The sequence below is a fragment of the Bos javanicus genome, chromosome 10 (genome assembly GCF_032452875.1).
Source record: "Bos javanicus breed banteng chromosome 10, ARS-OSU_banteng_1.0, whole genome shotgun sequence".
Lineage (NCBI taxonomy): Eukaryota > Metazoa > Chordata > Mammalia > Artiodactyla > Bovidae > Bos > Bos javanicus.
Genome location: NC_083877.1, coordinates 8584038 through 8602354, shown reverse-complemented (window position 1 = coordinate 8602354; position 18317 = coordinate 8584038). Strand labels below are relative to the sequence as shown.

The window sequence follows — 18317 nt, the reverse complement described above, 5'->3', positions numbered from 1 at the left end:
GCAGGCTGCAGGAGTTACGGTGGTGGATTACTCTGGCATAGTGTCTGTGCTAACGCAGCTGGCCACTTACTGGGGAAGGCATAAGTAACTTACTGGAAGGCGGGCTAAGGAGGTTCGTGCAGGTGCTTTGTGAGTGTAGCCATGAGGCCTGATCTCGTTTAGGGCAGTGCTGTCCATTCAGCTTTCTGTGGTGATGGAGAAGTCTGCACGTGGGCTCTGTAATACCATAACCCCTCATCCCTCATGACTCCTGGACACTTGAAATGTGCCAGTGCACCCAGGGAATGGAATGTCTCATTTCATTTTAATTAAATATGACTATTGGCTGCTCTGGATGATGCAGATGCAGAGGGTGGGCAAGAATGGGCTCTCTGAGGGAGCAATTTTTATGCTGGAAACTGAAGGATAAGCAGGAGTCAGCCAGGCAAAAAATGGCAAGGGAGAGAAATCCAGGCAGAAAGGTCAGTCTATATGATGCTTCTGATGCGAAACAAAGGGATTTATTAAGAGGGAACTTAAAGAGCATCATTGTGACTGAAGGGTAGTGAGCCAAAGGAAAAGTAGTTCCCAAGATGAGGCTCAGGGTAGGGGGTGGGGTGGGCATAATTTTTGGTTTTCCTGAGTTGCTTTCCTAGGCTATTGGAGGAAAACCCTGAAAACTGCTTCTTAGATGTGAACAGGTAAGAAACAGTGATTCTGAAGCTCAGCCCTGAAAACTTTTCTGAAAACTGTCCTTTCCAGAAGGAAGACATTTCCATTTTCTGACTGACCTCCTGGAGCTGGGGGACAGTCCTGGCTTAGCCTCGGTCCACACGAACCACCTTCTCAGGCGGGCAGAGCAGTCAAGGCCATTCTTCTTGGTTCTTCCCAGAGACTGATGCTGTGATGCCCAGGGCGAGCCATCATGCCTAGCCCCCTTTTGATGCTGGTTAAGGAGAGGCCATGGTAACCCACAGGGACAGTCAGGGGCCCGGGCTGCCCCTGCTTGGCCTCCATGCTCACTGGTTCTCCCTGTGCAGTGAGGCCCGTGAGGCCCAAACTTTGGGCCTCCAGCCCGTGCTCCTGGAGTGTGTCCTATCTTGGAGTACGGGGCTGGTTTATTTTTACATTCTTCAGTGACACAGACTCAAGCGACTAGAGTAGACAACAAATAGCATTGAGGAGACACGCCCTTCCAGCTTGGCTGATTCGGGCCACGCCCCTTACAGCGCTATCAGGGCCGCGCCCTGAGTTTTGGTGGGCACTGTCTGCTAAGAAATGCAAGGGAGGCAGGGAAAGAAGGCCAGGCTGCTCACTAGCAGATGGGAGGAGCAAGGCTCTTCCCACGGCAGGGACAACTGTCTGTGGAAGAAACTCCTCCCCGCAAACCCACGGGAGGAGGAATGCAGACATTTCTGCAGGGTTGTCTTCCTTCAGCCAGCAGGGTCAGAATGCACTCCATCCTAGACTAGCCTTTGCAACAGCTCCTTTACTAGGATAAACAGTTAACACGCAGACATCACAAAAGAATGCTGGCTATCCTGACCTCTCCACTAAGAGTGGGTCCTGGGAACAGGTAAGAGTGGGGAGGGGGCAGGGTCTGTAAGGCACTGAAGGAAAACGCCGGCTCTGCACACGTTCTGGCTGAGGACGTGGAGCTGTCAGTGACGTTAAGAGCTTCAGCCTTCTAAAGAAGTTAGGGGTGACGGATGACATGGGGATTTGGTAAGAACATTTTTCTGACTCTCTTGAGCAGTGGAAGCAGGTCTGGTGGAAGAGGCCTCAGGAAGCGCTTCCCAGTGGACTAACCAGTGATCTTGGCCTGCTACTAAAGCTTTGAGCTCAGGAGTCCCTTCCAGCCCAACTCTCCAGGGTTCCTTGCCGCTCTAACTTATCTGATTCTTTGGCCTCTTAGAAAATGTCTTTTGGATTACAAGCATATTGTATCTAGTCTTAGACTTATTTGTATTGCTATTTGAGAATTTAATTAGACTCCGAATGCTCTAGCAGAACAAATAATTTAAAGAAAATTTCTTATTTTAAGGGAGGGAGAGTAAAGGAGATAATAAAGTGATTAAGCATTCCCTAATTGACCAGGCATTTCACCTATATTTTTTCTAGAGTGATTCTGTTTAAGAGGACTTCATCTTGAACTCAAGGCTGCAGTGCCTACAGGTCAGTTTGGTCTCAGCATTAATGCCCAAGCTCCTGTCCTCATTTGACCATGTGCAAACTTGCTGTATCATTTCTCACGTGGTGGAAAATGGAGGGATGTGAAACTGGAGAGGAATCTCAAAGTGTTTTAGCTCTTCACAGAGAGAGAAGCCTGCGTGTCGTGACCGCAGAAGCCCGTGAGTGCCGCACTTAGGGAAAGCTTGTGCACCGCAACGAAAAGCCCATGCAGCCAAAAACGGTGCCGTAGAAACAGGCTGTTATCACCTGTGATGCCACCTTTTTTAAAAGAGATAGAAATCATACAAAAGCATCATCCTTGAACCACCCTATTTGCTTTCTTGCTGATGAAAATAAACGCCAGGGTCAGTCTTTGGCAACACTGAGAAGGCAACACCGCCCCCTCCCTGTGTCGGTGCCTTTTCTGCCCCTCTTGCCTGTCCAACTACCACTCTCCTCCTTGAGCACCTAGGGTCTAAGACTAAGTAGGAGAATGACTGCCTGGTAAGCATCTGCAGGTTGATGTCAGCCTGTCTCTATAGCACTTGTCCCAGGGGTATGTACTTTCTAGGCTTCACTTCTAATTGTAGCAGCAAAGAATTACAAGCTGCACTGAAAGTGATGATAGTTGGGAAAGAGGGGAGCTGGGGCTCTCTTGCAGCCACACGTGGGGTATACACAGAGCTGCCCTGCAAACCAGCACCTTAAATGATGGTGCTGACTTCTCAGATTAAGGGACTTGGAACTCTTCCAGAAGTACAGAAATCATTAGCATACAGATGTTCACAATTCACACCTATACAGAACACGTACGTACGTATATAAATCAGAAGGATGCTGAACGGTTCATAGCTATCTGGACTATAACATACCAATGACAAAACTCTGATCTTAAAACTTAATCTCTAGACCTAGTAACCATTTGCTATAATAATTAAGTTCTGTCCTCTAAGCTGGTTTCATGAAGGGCTCCTAGTGAACATGTGGAGAATGGGTTTATGGATCAGCCAGACATGTAAAGGAGTCCTCACAGTGGCATAAATTATTATTTTAGGCATTTGGGGGAAGGGAAGACTAGGAGAAAAGGCCGTGTCTTTACAACACTGAAAGGATCAGTCACTTCGGTAGTTCAAAAATTCTGTCAAATGGGGTCCAAAATCGCTGTTTGCTTAATATATTTATGAAGGACGAGTTCTTAGTGAGTTCTCCAAAAGCTGTGCAGGTAACTAGATTGCACTATCAAAATTCTACCTTCACTCTCTCCTTGCCGAGGAAGAAGGCTGTGGCGTGCAGGACGTCAGCGGCGTGGGTGGAGTTGTGGTAAGCGTTGGAAGAGTGGTAGTTGGCTTCGATCACCTGGAGCCAGGCCCGAAGAGTAGTTTCAGAACAGTGTAGGAATTCACATACTCCAAACCGGGAGAAAACTTTCAAGCCCAGGTAAACCAATGGCCTGAAAAACAGGAACGTACACTCTGATTCATTGTATTAACTGCTCCAGAAACTGCTTTCTTTGAAGATACTGGGCAATTGGTTTACCTCCCTCCGATGCTTACTCCATAAGCACAGGGGCATAAAAATCGTCCTCTCCAAATTAGAAGGTGATAGAGCCTCTCCTCCTCACCCGTCACTTCTTTAAAACTAGGTGCCTCGTGGTGGCTAATCCAAATGACTTCTAGACTGTCTCTAAGTCATCTGCCCTTCAGTAGCTCTATAACCAAGAAAGGCCTCTTACAGTCCCTCTCTCTGCTTCCACATAGGCTCCACACTTCTGTGTTCCCTGAGGAAGTTACTGAGCCTGGGGATAAGAGGTATGGCTTGTGTGGGCTCAGCAGAGTCATGTCAGAGAGTCAGTTACTTATTTACAGGTGAGTGTCATTCATAGCCAACACCCCTGCAAGAAATGAACTTCTGTAATAGGAGAGGACTTTCTGAGTTATCGGGTCTTTCTCCTGCCTATAGGGTGAATCCAAGGAGAAGGCTACAGTGCTCTCAAACCCATGCTGTAAGCTGGAACTTTAACAAGGTCGGGGCTGAGAATGCCTAGAACTCTTGGCTCACTGGCAGAAAGGATAACCTGGCTAGATCTGAAGAAGACACTCAGTATTTCTTCATCCTGGGTCGTCACCGGGCTGATCCCAGATCTTACCCGCTGATACTCCCTGCTCCATAGGGAGCTCACTCCAAGGACCATGCCCTCTCTGCATGATTGAAACTCCTCCAGCATGGCATGAAAAGCAGAGCCTGGGTGGTCACCTGTGGCAAGGACTCACATCTCCCTTACAGTTTCCAGATGTGAAAGTCTAGAGTGTATCCATCGACCCTCCCCTGCCGGCAGCCAGAGAAGCCATGTACCTTTTGTGCGTCACAGCTTCCAGTTCAAAGATGTTGAACTCCCAGCTTTCCTCATTGTCAAGTAGTTGGGCGACGGAAGGGGGCACGTCGGTGATGGTTCCTGGCATTGCAAGGTGACTATGACTCTGGTGTACGTCTGAGCAAACAGATGGGGCAAGAAGGGTGGGTAACTGGGGACTCGTGAGTGCTGCTCAGCACCTGTCATCTTCATGGGTGCTGCTGGAAAGAAAGTCTTGAACTTCCAGGGGCAGGAAGATTTTCACCTCAGGGTTCTCTTATACTTCTGAACTTCAAGATCCCCCAATAGAAAAATAATTCAGCTTAACTGAATTAACTGTTTACACATAGACAGATTTGTGATTCTTACTCTGACAATGCACAGAGAAGTAATTTATATTAGGAGACCTGGTTTCAAATGTAGACCATAGAGATGTTTAAACTCCAATGAGACCAACAGGAAGTATCACGAACACCCTCCCCAAACAATAATCACAACACCAAGGGAGACAGAAGGCCAGGGACAGGTTACCAGTTACAGGTGGAGAGAGGGCAACTTACTCTTAGTGAACACGTACTCGTTTCCTGACAACCTTCTCAAGCCATCCTGGAATAAAGACAGATGCTGTGAGAAGCATGCTTTCTATCCCATTATCATTATTCTCTCAGTTCTTTAATTAGCCAAAGGGATTTGAATCCTGAATAACTCAGTCAATCTGCAACTCCAGGTTGAAGCTCAAAATTGGATCAGAACAACAGCTACAAAACAGGGGTTACTCTCCTTTTCGTGGCTATTAACTGCAGGGGATGGAGAACCGAGAATTAAGTGTCTGTGACTGCATTTAGCTCTCTCACCTGAGCTGTGAGCTGGCTCTGTTCTCATGCCGTCTTTCTTTTGTGACATTTTGAAGCCACATCGATTGAAATCACAGAAGTAATCTTGTTTTGGGTGCATGTTAATTTGAAAGGAGCCCAGTCATCCTCATGAAAGTGAAAGTGAAAGTCGCTCAGTTGTGTCCAACTCTTTGTGACCCCAAGGACTACACAGTCCCTGGAATTCTCCAGGCCAGAATACTGGAGTGGGTAGCCGTTCCCTTCTCCAGGGGATCTTCCCAACCCGCGGATCAAACCCAGGTCTCCCACACTGCAGGCAGATTCTTTACCAGCTGAGCCACAAGGGAAGCCCAAGAATACTGCAGTGCATAGCCTATCCCCTCTCCAGGGGATCCTCCCAACCCAGGAAGCACAGGTGGATTCTTTACCAACTGAGCTATCAGGGAAGCCCTAGGGACTGTTACTTTGTGTTCTTAGACTTACATCCTGGGGAGCCAAATCCATGGGCCACATTTGGGGTATGATTTAATGTAAAGCCTTTAGAGTGCTCAGTCGCTCAGTTGTATCGACTCTTTGTGACCCTGTAGACTGTAGCCTACCAGGCTCCTCTGTCCATGGGATTCTCCAGACAAGAATACTGGAAGAGGTTGTCATACCCTCCTCCAGGGGATCTTCCTGACCCAAGGATCAAACCCACGTCTCCTATACTGCTGAGCGGATTCTTTACTACTGAGCCACTGTGGAAGCCTCAAAGCTTTTAAAGGTTGGGTTAATTTTTGACTAACATCTAAATTAACTTTTTTCCAGTTATAGTTCCTATCTTATAACATGAGCTTTGCTGTTAGCCTTCAAAGGAAGTTTCTGGACTTGAGGTCTTGGGAAGGGCAGCACAGGACGGAATGCCTGTGTCCCACCATTTAACAGGCTCTTGAACTTTAGTCCCCAGATGCTCTTCAGTGTCAGTTCCTATCCACTACCTTCTACCCAAGTACCTAATTATTTACATCTTTGCTTAAAAGTCATTTATAATTGCTTGTCATCCTGCGAAAGTATGTGCTAAGGTTTAACGTGTTAATGAAGGGCTCTCCTGAAGTCACACTTAGAATCTTCAGGCCAAGAGCTTAAACTTTCAGAACCAGATAAACAGATGAGGCGTGACAGCCGTAACTCTCCCGCCTCTAGGGCAGGCATCGCAAGGGGCTCCTCTGTCGTCGTTTTCATGTTTTCCTTCTGCTTCTAACTTGCCTTTGTCTCTTTCCTAACGCTTCATAAGAATAGGCGGAAGCTTGCACTGGTTCCTCACTGCCCGACCTGGAGAGGAAGCCCATGGTCTGGCAGCGGGGAAAGGACAGCAGGTAACTTGTCCTGGGAACCCCAATCTTCCCACAGCAGCTCTGCAGTGGCCAGCCTCCCCACGGCCCTTGCCAGTCTTCCTTTGTTTTTTCAATGGAAGTATTGCTGGTCCTTGATGGTATGACAGCTTCAGGTGTGTGGCAAAGTGGTTACACGTGTGTGTGTGTGTGTGTGTGTGTATTCTTTTTCAGTTTCTTTTATAGATTATTATAAGATTTTTTTTTCTAATTTTATTTTATTTTTAAACTTTACATATTTGTATTAGTTTTGCCAAATATTATTATAAGATTTTGACTATAGCTCTCTGTGCTGTTCAGTAGGTTCTTGTTGCTTATCTGTTTTATATATAGTAGTTTGTATCTGCTAACCCTAATCTCCTAATTTATCTCCTCTACCACCCCTTTCCCCTTTGGTGACCATAAATTTGTTTTCTATATCTGTGAGTCTATTTCATAAATAAGTTCATTTGTATCATTATTTTGAATTTCACATATAAGGGATACCGTATGATATTTGTCTTTCTCCGACTTACTTCACTTAGCTTGATAATCTGTAGGTCCATCCGTGTTGCTGCAAATGGTGTTATTTCATTCTTTTTTACTGGCTGAATAATATTCTGGTGTGGTGCGTGTATCCTTTAGAAATAGAGTCTACACTGCATTGGGATGGGTGATCAAGGCCAACCCAGGGCCTTGAAAGGAACAGGAGGTTACTCAAATCACGGGGGCGTCAGGGACCTTTGGTAAAAACAAGGACAATGGACCAGAAAACCAGTCAACATTCCGCATCTGGTGGCAGGGCTGGACAGAAAACTTGAAAGTAAAGCCCTCTGGTGCCTCAGTCTTTGTTGTCCCAAAGAATTCTTCCAGCTTCGGTCTCCAATAAGAAGCACAAATTAATAATTTGAACTTTCTTATTTTTCTTCACTTGCTGATAGATGATGATTACAGACAGACAGATCACAGCAACACCAACAGGCCAGGACAAGGTCCTTAGGAATCAGCCACTTCTAGTGGGTAGACGGTGCTACTGGAGTGCTGGCAAGGGGCGGCCCCTCCCCTCCTCCCTGTACTGAGCCACAGTGGCTCCACTCTGTTTTTATTGATTATAAAGGGAACGCTATGTAAAGCTTCTATTTAAAGAAAGGATTCTACAGGTAAGATTTTGGAAACTAGTGCTGTCACCTAAGTACCAACCAACCCTTTCATTATATAAAGAGCCTGAGGTCCGAGGAAGCCAAGGTCTCGATGGATAACCATACCGGGTCAAGGGGAAGAAGTCAACAAGGGCCCCATTGTGATAGCTAGCCTTCAATCAACTGTCCATTTACTCCTTACTGTAACACGAATTCTGAAGGACAAATTATTCATTTGTGTTCCTGCCACTGCTTCTAGTTAGCTCACACAGCAGGTATTTCTACACCTGCTGGTAATAGTTTATCTGTTACATGTACTCGGGAGGACATTCGATGTCATCTGCCCTGCACTTCGGTTCCTTCTCATCACTCACAGTCATCAGCCCTCCCACGAGGTCACTGGTGTGGGGATCTTCATCTTTGGTACCCAGCTGAGGGGAGTACAGTTCCGTAGTTCGTAAAATTTCTAAAACTCTGTCCAAGGCTTCTGCCACTGTGACAGGACTGTTTTCTTGGGCTGCATTGATTATATTTATAACCTAAGGAAGGGAAGAGAGAGAAAGAATAAATTTGAGGACATTAGGGTTCTGCTTCCCAAAAGTCACTCATGAGCCCAGAATCTAAAAGAAATTAGACGGTAACACATCTTATTGTTCAAAATGCCCCGTGTCTTCACGGCAGCACCTCGTTGTACTGAGGCAAGCTTCTCTCGCCACCCTCTCTGGTGTTTCTCTTACTTCAGCAGCTATGTCTTCTCAGGCTCTTCTGCTGATCTGTCTCCTCCAGCTCTCTGCCACAGGCTGCAGTCCCTCAGAGATTAATGCTGGGCCTTCCTCTCTCTCTACAATTCTCTCAGAGACGAGCTTTTTCCTTTCCACGACTCCAGACACATACGACCCGCATGCCAAGGACTCTCAAAATTACAGCCCAGCCCTGAACTCCATTTTGACCTTCAGATTTATACATTCAGTTCCCTGCCTGACCTATCTACTGGATTATCTTATTTACATGTCAAAAACTAAAGTCATGACCTTGCTCCCCTCTTCCCAAAGCAAGCAAGTAAACATAAAAAAATAAAATAAAAAGACAAGAGCTGCACTCCTTTGGTTTCTACACTGCTGTGAAAAAAAAAAAAAAAAAACACTTCTATTAATCTTGTGCTCAAACCAAAAGCCTGGGAGGCCCTGGTTGACATTTCACTTTCCCTCAGTTCTCGCCCTACCTGACAGTATAATTCATCATCAAGAGAAACCGAAGTCACTCCCAAATATTTCTTGATCTGCTCATTTCTCTCCACCTCGACTGCTGTAATTCTAGTACAGCTGACACCATCCTTGCTTAGAATTCTGGAACAGGTCCGTAAGTGGCTTCCTCTCTTTCACTCCTGTCATCTCCAGTCCATTCTCTGCATGGCAGCTGGGTGTTCTTTTCAATAAACATACCAGGTCATGTCGCTTCCCTCCTTTAAACTCTTCCGTGGTTTCTGCTGCACACAGACTGAAACATACACTGCCTATGGCTCAGCTGGTCAGCATGCACTGAGCCCCGCACATCGCTGTAAAACATACACTGCCTATGGCTCAGCTGGTCAGCATGCACTGAGCCCCGCACATCGCTGTAAAACATACACTGCCTATGGCTCAGCTGGTCAGCATGCACTGAGCCCCGCACATCGCTGTACCCTGACTCCCCTCTGCTCGCCAAGATCCAGTCACGCTACTTGCTTTCCAGTCCTCAGTGGCTCTGTTCCCTCCTCCTCCCACCTCGGTGCTCATCCCCTGCTGTGCCCGCTAGAATCCTCTTCTCCTAACATTTTTGCATCCTTCAGGTCTTACTGCAAATGTTACTTCCTCTACAGAGACACTCCTTGACCACCCCTTTCACCCAACCAAAACAGGGCCCTAACCTAATTCTCTCTCATAGACACCTGCTGTTTTCCTTTATGACAGCGATTGCCATTTATAACTACATATTTATGATGTGTTTATTTGTGTTTCCTTTACTATAAACTCCATGATATTGGTAGTATGCCATTCATCACTTTATCTCCAGAATACAGCGAGGGCTCAGTGGCCCTGGCGGCAGAGCAGAGGCCGCAGCTGCCACTCACCTTCGTGATGGGAGCCTCAATGGTCATGGAGTGGATCCGCGCCATGGATGGGTAGCGACGGTTCTGCAGACTTGGTGCTGGAGAGAAGTCAAGAAAGCTGAATCTGTTGCTGGTGGCTCAGCTGGGTTTCAGTGCAGCAAAGGAACCCTTCATGGACCCGGGGCCTGATTCTCACAGGACTACTGTCCTCCATTGCACCCCACAAAGCAATGAATTCACCCATCTCTTAATCTTAAACTGCTGAGAGCTCAGCCACTACTTGCCAGGGACTGGAAAGGCTGCTCTGGCCTAGAACTTTGATGACAGGAAGGTGTTATGAGTCTCAGGCCCACAGAGGGATTTCAGAGAGGGTTGATAGGATCCAGAAACCTCATCCCAAGAGCCTGATGATGCCCCAGGACTCACTTTCCCTAAGTCACTAAAGCCCAACTTGGGCAGGTCCATCACTTTCAGCCTTCAGCCACAGACCATGTAGCCAAATAACGGCAGTGTAGGAGGGAAAGTGTGATCCGTGACTAGGGTTGGGGTAGGCAGGAGAATGAGCCCCACCCCCTCCCATTCTGAGTCTTCAGGGTCTTAACACCAAGAACCTTTGGTGGGTCTAGCTCTCATCTATAAAAACTGAGCTAGTCCAGCTGAAATTCCCTCATCCATTATCCTCTCCATAAAATGGATATCCTTTCCATCTGTCTATACCCTCAACCCACTGGGGAAAATGTCAGTCTGTTTTTGTCATTTCATTTTTGGTCCCAATCTCTTGCATGCTGTGTGCTTTAGCCATCTTCCTTTATGAATTATGCATCTTATTTCTTTGGTCCGTGTTAGTTCAGCCGCCTCCCTCACGCTCAGCTTTCCCACTGTGACCTGAAGGATAGCTGCTGAGAGGGACTCAGCTATCGAGGCTGAGCTGCTCCAGCAGTTATGTGTCCTAACACACATTAGGGCATAAAGGAACCAGCCTAGCATCGTTTCATAGGGAAGACAAAGACTATAAAAAGTAAAAAAGAGTAAAAAGGCCTAAAATTTTTCTGCTTACAGAAAAAAAATGCCAGTTTAGTCATAATCCTACTCTTTGGGGTTTAGTTTATACGCTGACGAATTCTTGAATATATTCCTACATCATTTCCTACACTTTAAAGTCAAGGAAATATGAACTTCTTACCATCACTGCCTCGAGATGATATTGATTTCACATCAATGGACTCTTTCCTCCTGTTCTTATATCTGAATGAATGAGACTCTAAGGATTTCAGATTAGTAATGGAGAGTGATTAGTTTACAGCTTATTCACAGCAAAGTCTGTACATATTTTTTTCCCTCATTCTCCAAAGAAAACAAGGTTACTTTTTAAGCACTGTAAAAATATTTTTTAAGAAATAGCGAACCACTACGTCTTTAAATCCTCAGCACACACAGTATTATCAGTAATATTAATTGTAAAAAGATGCCCGTTTCTTGCGGTACCATATGACACTGTAGTGCAGCTTATTATTAAGGGTTATTTAGTTCCATTAATAAATATCTTCTTGAAAATAGACATTAAAACTTGGGGAGAATTTTGAGGAGTTCTTTTTGGCTTGAAGGACAAAGGATGGGAAAGGCTTCTGTGGGGATATCTGAGGAAATAAACTGCTAGTCAAATCGATAGAGAGCTGAATTTATTTGAGAAATCAATTTGGACCAATCTTAGGTCCCTCTGAAAAGTCAGACCTCTAGACGGTTTTCTAAGTTCTCCTGAGAATATACTTTCATCAAATGATGTAGATCCCGGGAAGGAAGAGAGGGAAAAGCAATCTTATAATCCCAACAATTTCCAACAATTTAACTTTCACTTTCATCCCTGTTTTCTGGTGAAAAAAAAATAAAAAATGTGTCTTTGCAGACTTTGAATTTAACACTCAAAATGTGCTGTCACATTCATGTGAAATCTAATTAAACAGTGCTACTGATGATACATACCAATGAGGACCAAAGGGTGAACATGTCAGAGGGGGCTTCAGAAAGATACATTTTCAGGGCATCTGCTGCTTGTATGAGTTACCCATGAACAAGGAGAAAAACTTAGCCATAAAACAGAGTTTTTCCTCACTGCGCAGATTTCAGCAGGGGAAATGCTTTTCCAGACACCAATAAGTGACCATATTTCAAGAGAGAAAAAGAGATGCAGTGATTTTTACAGAATTGTCTAGTGACACTAAAAAGTACAAGAGAACACAGTAATTAACAGAAGCAGTTCCAGAGCGAAACTGCTGAAATTCCAATCTCCACTACGCCATCTAAAAGCTGTGTAACCTTGGGGATGTTCCTTCTGAAATCCCAATCTCCACTGAGCCATCTGAAAGCAGTGTATCCTTGGGGATGTTCCTTCTGTGTCTCGATATCCACAAAATGGGGATGATTACAGCATCTCATTCACAGATTGTTGTGAGATGTAAACGAGTTAATTCATACATAGCACTTGGGACAGCCAGTGCCTGCTACGTACGTGGTAAGTATACAGCTCATGTTGTCCGTTATCGTGAATCACATCTGTTCATCTGCATGTATAACTTCTTTTCAAGCACACATGGGATCATGTTACAGTATTATTTTATTACTTGTTATCACTTTGTAATATGTCTTCGATACATCTCTAGGTCACCTTTTTAACTATTTACTTATGTTCTTGAATATCTGATTCAATTTTAAACAGTTTAAATCAGCAACTATAGATAGCACTTTGAAAAATCTGATTCAAGTTTAAAAGTTTAAATCAGTAGTAACTAAATCTGAATTATATTTATATAGCTTAAAGCGGAAGGTGTGTGTGTGCTAAGTCACTTCAGTTGTGTCGGACTCTGTGATCCTATAGACCGTAGCCCACCAGACTCCTCTGTCCGTGGGATTTTCCAGGCAAGAATACTGGACTGGGTTGCCCTGCCCTCCTCTAGGGGATCTTCCCAACCCAGGGACTGAACCCAGGTCTCTTACATCTCCTGCACTGGCAGGTGGCTTCTTTACCTCTGGGCACTACATGGGATGCCCAGAGTGGAAGGGCGAAGTATTACAAAGTTAATCGGAACAACAAAGCCTTAGGATCTTGCCTTAAATCACCTAACTTGAAATATTTTACTATCCCTTTGTGTATTTTTCTTTCAGATCCTGCCTTAATAATTTGCCTGGCCTTGGATTTAAGCTTCAGTATTTCTTTAAAAGGGATCTAGAGGAGGCGGTACTTCAAGTAGGATCATATTGCATCTTCCAAACCTGAGAAACTGATGGTCATTTGCAAGACACTGGTTGTGAGCCTATTCTGCAGCTTAATAATCATATACACCCCTAACATTTGTTTATCAGATAACAAATTAAATCTGACTTATTAAATATTGAAGATTAAATTCAGGATTAAAGAGCACAAGAGTTCCTCAAAGTGCAGTTTCCAAATAAAGCTAAACTAGAGAGACTATATACAGCCCAGGGTGGCTGGTTGAATTCTAAATCATTCATTAGAATTATTCAAAGATGGGAAATGCTTATTCTTTCAGACTTCATTTCAGCTAAACTTAAGAAAATCTTTAACAACAGAAAAGATCAAGGGTTTGCAGAAATTATTTCTTCAATAAAGGCCATTTAAATCAAAGAATTCATTTATTCCTTCTATCAACAGATGTTGTGGAATTTGAATTTAAAAAGACAAACAAAGGATGAGAGATTCAAACAACCATACTCAATGGCAAAAAAGGATATAGTGTCATCATTTCAAAAATAAAAATATAAACCAGCTACCATATACTGAGTACTTACTATGCATCAGACATTGTGCTTTACTATTTATAACGATAGTAAATATATAATCATTACAACAAAGTACAATCTCCATTTTACTGATGAGGAAATTTAAACTTGGAGAAATTGTGTGGGTAGCTCAAGGTCAAAGAGCTAATACGTGGCAGAACTTCTGCTTCCAAGACGGGATGGTTCCAGTTTATCATCAGTGTTCTGTATCTGTTGAGTGTCTATCATATGTAAGGCAATACTGGGCATCATAAAAGACATGAAAATGCTTGTAACAGTTTTTAGCTGGTAGATTAGTTAAAACAATACTCTCACTAGGTTTAGGAAATAAACTAAACCATCTGTGAAAGAAACAAAGTGTGGAGGGAAGAGGAGAAAGATACCAAACAGTTAATTCATTTGACAAATGAAGAAACTGAAGGTCAGATCAGATGAAATCTTGCTGAGTAGGTGAAAACACGGTCCATTCCACAATGGAGGAAAGGAATGGCAGAAAGTGAAGAGGAACTAAAAAGCCTCTTGATGAAAGTGAAAGTAGAGAGTGAAAAAGTTGGCTTAAAGCTCAACATTCAGAAAACGAAGATCATGGCATCTGGTCCCATCACTTCATGGCAAATAGATGGGGAAACAGTGGAAACAATGTCAGACTTTATTTTTTTGGGCTCCAAAATCACTGCAGATGGTGATTGCAGCCATGAAATTAAAAGACACTTACTCCTTGGAAGGAAAGTTATGACCAACCTAGAGAGCATATTCAAAAGCAGAGACAGTACTCTGCCAACAAAGGTCCGTCTAGTCAAGGCTATGGTTTTTCCTGTGGTCATGTATGGATGTGAGAGTTGGACTGTGAAGAAGGCTGAGCATCGAAGAATTGATGCTTTTGAACTGTGGTGTTGGAGAAGACTCTGGAGAGTCCCTTGGACTGCAAGGAGATCCAACCAGTCCATTCTGAAGGAGATCAGCCCTAGGATTTCTTTGGAAGGAATGATGCTAAAGCTGAAACTGCAGTACTTTGGCCACCTCATGTGAAGAGTTGACTCATTGGAAAAGACTCTGATGCTGGGAGGGATTGGGGCCAGGAGGAGAAGGGGATGACAGAGGATGAGATGGCTGGATGGCATCACCGACTCGATGGACGTGAGTTTGGGTAAACTCTGGGAGTTGGTGATGGACAGGGAGGCCTGGTATACTGCAATTCATGGGGTCACAAAGAGTCAGACATGACTGAGCAACTGAACTGAACTGAACTGAAGTAGGCCAGGGCCTACTACGTACTACGTTAAGTACGCCTAAGTGGCTGGGAAGCCCCCAGCAGTGGGGAGAAGGTGCTGTCTGTACAGGAATGAGAGTTGTACATTGTTGGTGGCAGACTGATTTTTCCCTCTAATGATCAAAGAATTCCAGACCTTTCTGATGTAGAGGTCATTAGTTCAGCCCCCTCTTTTCATGGGAGAGGAAACCAGGAGTCAGTGAGCCTTGCTCAACGGATGACATGTGGGTGTGGGCAGCTGAAATGGTGACTCGCTGCCCCTGATCCCGGGAGGGCCTATTCACGTTTCACTGACAGCTGCAGAGAAGGGGAGCCTGACTGCGGTGTGACGACAATGCACTCTCTGGACCTCCAGGCCAGGCTCTGTTGTGAGTTTATCTGCTCTCCATGGTTTCTAGGCAGCAAAAGAAGCCAGGATGGGGAAGGCGTTCAGGAGAAAAGGTTGCCATGAATGAAGATTCAAAGCCTTTTAAGGGATCCTGCTTTTAACCTGGCTCTCAAACCTTTGATTATCAGCACTGAGGTGTCGGCAATTCAAGTTTCCAGGGTGGTGAAACTGCCAATCCAGGCTTCTTCAGACTCATTCATAGACTTGAGCCCACAAATCCCACCCAACCGTGTAAGAGTGAAATTGTAGTATTCTCACCTGTCTGAGAATTGTCTCCTGAATCACGATGAATCTTGAGAATCTAAAGTTGTTCAGAAGTTTGGTAAAAGCAAGAAAAAGAGATTTAAAATATGGTATTAGTTACATTTCCAACCGATTTAATTAAAAACTCTGACGAGTTCAAGAAAGGAAGACATTGCACAGATGATATGAACAGATGAAAGATGTACACAGGTTATCACTACAAATTCTCTATTACATCCAGACACTTATAAAATGCCTGCATCTGAGAACAGGAAGACAGCCAAGGGATGCTCTTGCTAAGCAAGACATCTAGATCTCCAGTCAGCTGTTCTCATTTTTGACAGTCTACAGAAATGCAGAAAGACAAAAAAAATTTAAAACAAGATTAAACATTTTTATCAGGGTTATCATATGTACCCTGTTTTTATTTCAGACATATTGTACATTTTTCCGGTAATATAAAAGCAGTCCGAATTTAAGCCTAGAATTCAAAAAAACCTTTCAAAAAGCTCTTCAAACACATCAATTATAGACAGAGTCAATTTACTACACATTTCTTCACAAGGTCTTAACTTCAGATTCAGTTTGGCACCTATTTCTTTCTCAGTATCAATTTTTTTGTGCTGCTGCTTGGTAAATATCTGTCAAACGCTGAGTGAAGTCATTAACAGTAGAAATAATAAATATGCTTTCTTTGGGGGGGGTTCTGCATTTCTCATGTTGATAACTCAGACATTGATCCTGGGCACATCTAGCTGTCATGATTATAATCAGGCTGCTCTGCTGCTAAATCCACCTATTTCCGGTTTCTAAAACCGCCATCCTTTTGTAGGCACTGAATGAATGGAGTAAGTTAACCTGAAGAGCAAGACAGATGAGTGTGTAGGACTGTTTATGGAGGAAGACAGTATGGTTTAGCAACGTCAGCTGTAACAGCCAGAAGTCCCATATATTAATATATCAGATACAGGTAAAATGTTCCAGCTTGATTGACCCATTGAAAAATAATCACATAAAACTGAAGTGTTAATTATAGGGGGTTTGGTATGAACTGTTCTGCACAGTTCATTCCATGTAATTACAGAAACAGTTTCATGGCCAGCCTGTGTGAGATCTTGGTCTTACAGGTGACCAAAGGGCTCTGACTCATTTATCCCACAGTTATGGGATCTTTTTATTTCTTCTGTTTTTTTCTGGTTCTTCTTACATTTTATTTGGCTTCACTGGGTTTTAGTCAGAGCACGTGGGATCTAATTCCCCAACCAGGAATAGACCCCCGGGCCCTTTGCATTAGGAGTGCAGAGTCTTAGCCACTGGACCACCAGAGAAGACCCTGTTTTGTTTTTTCTTTACAAATGAAGACCATCTGCTCAAAGCTACTGAGTGCAATATCAATTTTTGATATACCAAATGAGTACAGCTTTTTCTCAGTCAACTTTTTAGCTCAAAAGCAAGTCATCGTTAAATGAAAGTTTTCTCTCTGAATCAAAATCCACCTTTCCTTAAGGACCAAAGTCCCATGGCTCCCCAGATCACACACCCAAAACCCTTTCTTGTCTTTCACTGAGCTCCCCAGGCCCACTGACTGGACTGTGGACTTCCCAAGAGGGCAACACAGGCTTTGTATTCAGTCTAATGGAACTTGAGGAAGCCCAAGGTCCAAGCAAGGCCCAGGCCAGCCCTGCCTTTAGGATGACGGGCTCCACGTTACGGACAGCAGAGACTGGAAACCCTCCTCAACCAGCCGACCATCACTGGCTTCACGAGCAGAGCTTCTGAGTGCCGTGTCAGGCCATGACTCGCTTCACAGTCCTCTGTGGTCAGAACTGTGCCTGGCGGCAGCTGGCCTCCCACACCTCAGCAGGGCTAGGTTCTTACTGAAGCTTCTGACTCACAATCCATGTGCCTCTCCCAGACACCTCCTTTTATAACCAAAGGTTCACTTGAATGAAAAAAATCTTACAGAATTACAATTTTCTTGGAAGGCTAAACCCATCCATCGTTTATAACTTGGTATGAATGCTTCCACTACAATTATTTCCTCATAATTCTCAGTCACTCGCTGAGAAAACGGGCCTCCCTCGTGGCTCAGTGGTAGTGAGTCCACCTGCAATGCAGGAGACGTGGGTTCAATCCCTGGGTCACGAAGATCCCCTGGAGGAGGAAATGACAACCTACTCCAGTAATCTTGTCTGGGAAATCTCATGGACAGAGGAGCCTGGCCGGCTGCAGTCCAGGGGGTTGCAAAGGGTCTGACGTGACTAAAGTGACTGAGCACACAGGAAACGCACAGAAAGTGAGTGGCTGTGTGGCTGGGCATTCACTGGTGGGCAGTCAGATGAGGCTCGTGGGCCTGCGGACTGTGGGCAGTAATAAAGGAGGGGCCACCCCTCCCGTGACTATGGCAGCCTTCTCTTCCGTGTTTGCACAGGGCTAGTAGTTCGACACCGGCAACCTGGTCATTACAATGTCCGTGCAAGGGAGGGAGGGTCGTCATTCCTTCTGACAGATGGAGAAGTCAAGGGACTTCCCTGAACCACGCAGCCAGCACTTGGCAGATCTCAATTCCAAACCCGGCTCTCTCTAGATCTAAAGCCACTTCCTCTTTGTCACATTGCTGTCTAGGGTTAGGCCCCAGAAGGGCAGCCTGGGGCTCAGGCTTGTTAAACTGGGTCTGCAGACACAGTGCTCTGGTTCGGTGAAGGGCATC

At 44.7% G+C, this 18317-nt stretch overlaps 1 protein-coding gene across 6 annotated transcripts in view; it reads right to left on the bottom strand.

The window, feature by feature from the left end:
• PDE8B (phosphodiesterase 8B) overlaps window positions 1-18317 on the bottom strand; it is a 264149-nt gene that overhangs the window by 12983 nt on the left and 232849 nt on the right. For all 6 annotated transcript variants that reach the window (XM_061430026.1, XM_061430023.1, XM_061430025.1 and 3 more), the window contains exons 11-17: window positions 15623-15665; window positions 11095-11172; window positions 9933-10009; window positions 8197-8361; window positions 5062-5107; window positions 4504-4639; window positions 3403-3601 (exon numbers count right to left, since the gene is read on the bottom strand). In XM_061430026.1, coding sequence (XP_061286010.1) covers window positions 3403-3601; window positions 4504-4639; window positions 5062-5107; window positions 8197-8361; window positions 9933-10009; window positions 11095-11172; window positions 15623-15665 — 744 coding nt within the window. The remainder of the gene's footprint in view (window positions 1-3402; window positions 3602-4503; window positions 4640-5061; window positions 5108-8196; window positions 8362-9932; window positions 10010-11094; window positions 11173-15622; window positions 15666-18317) is intronic.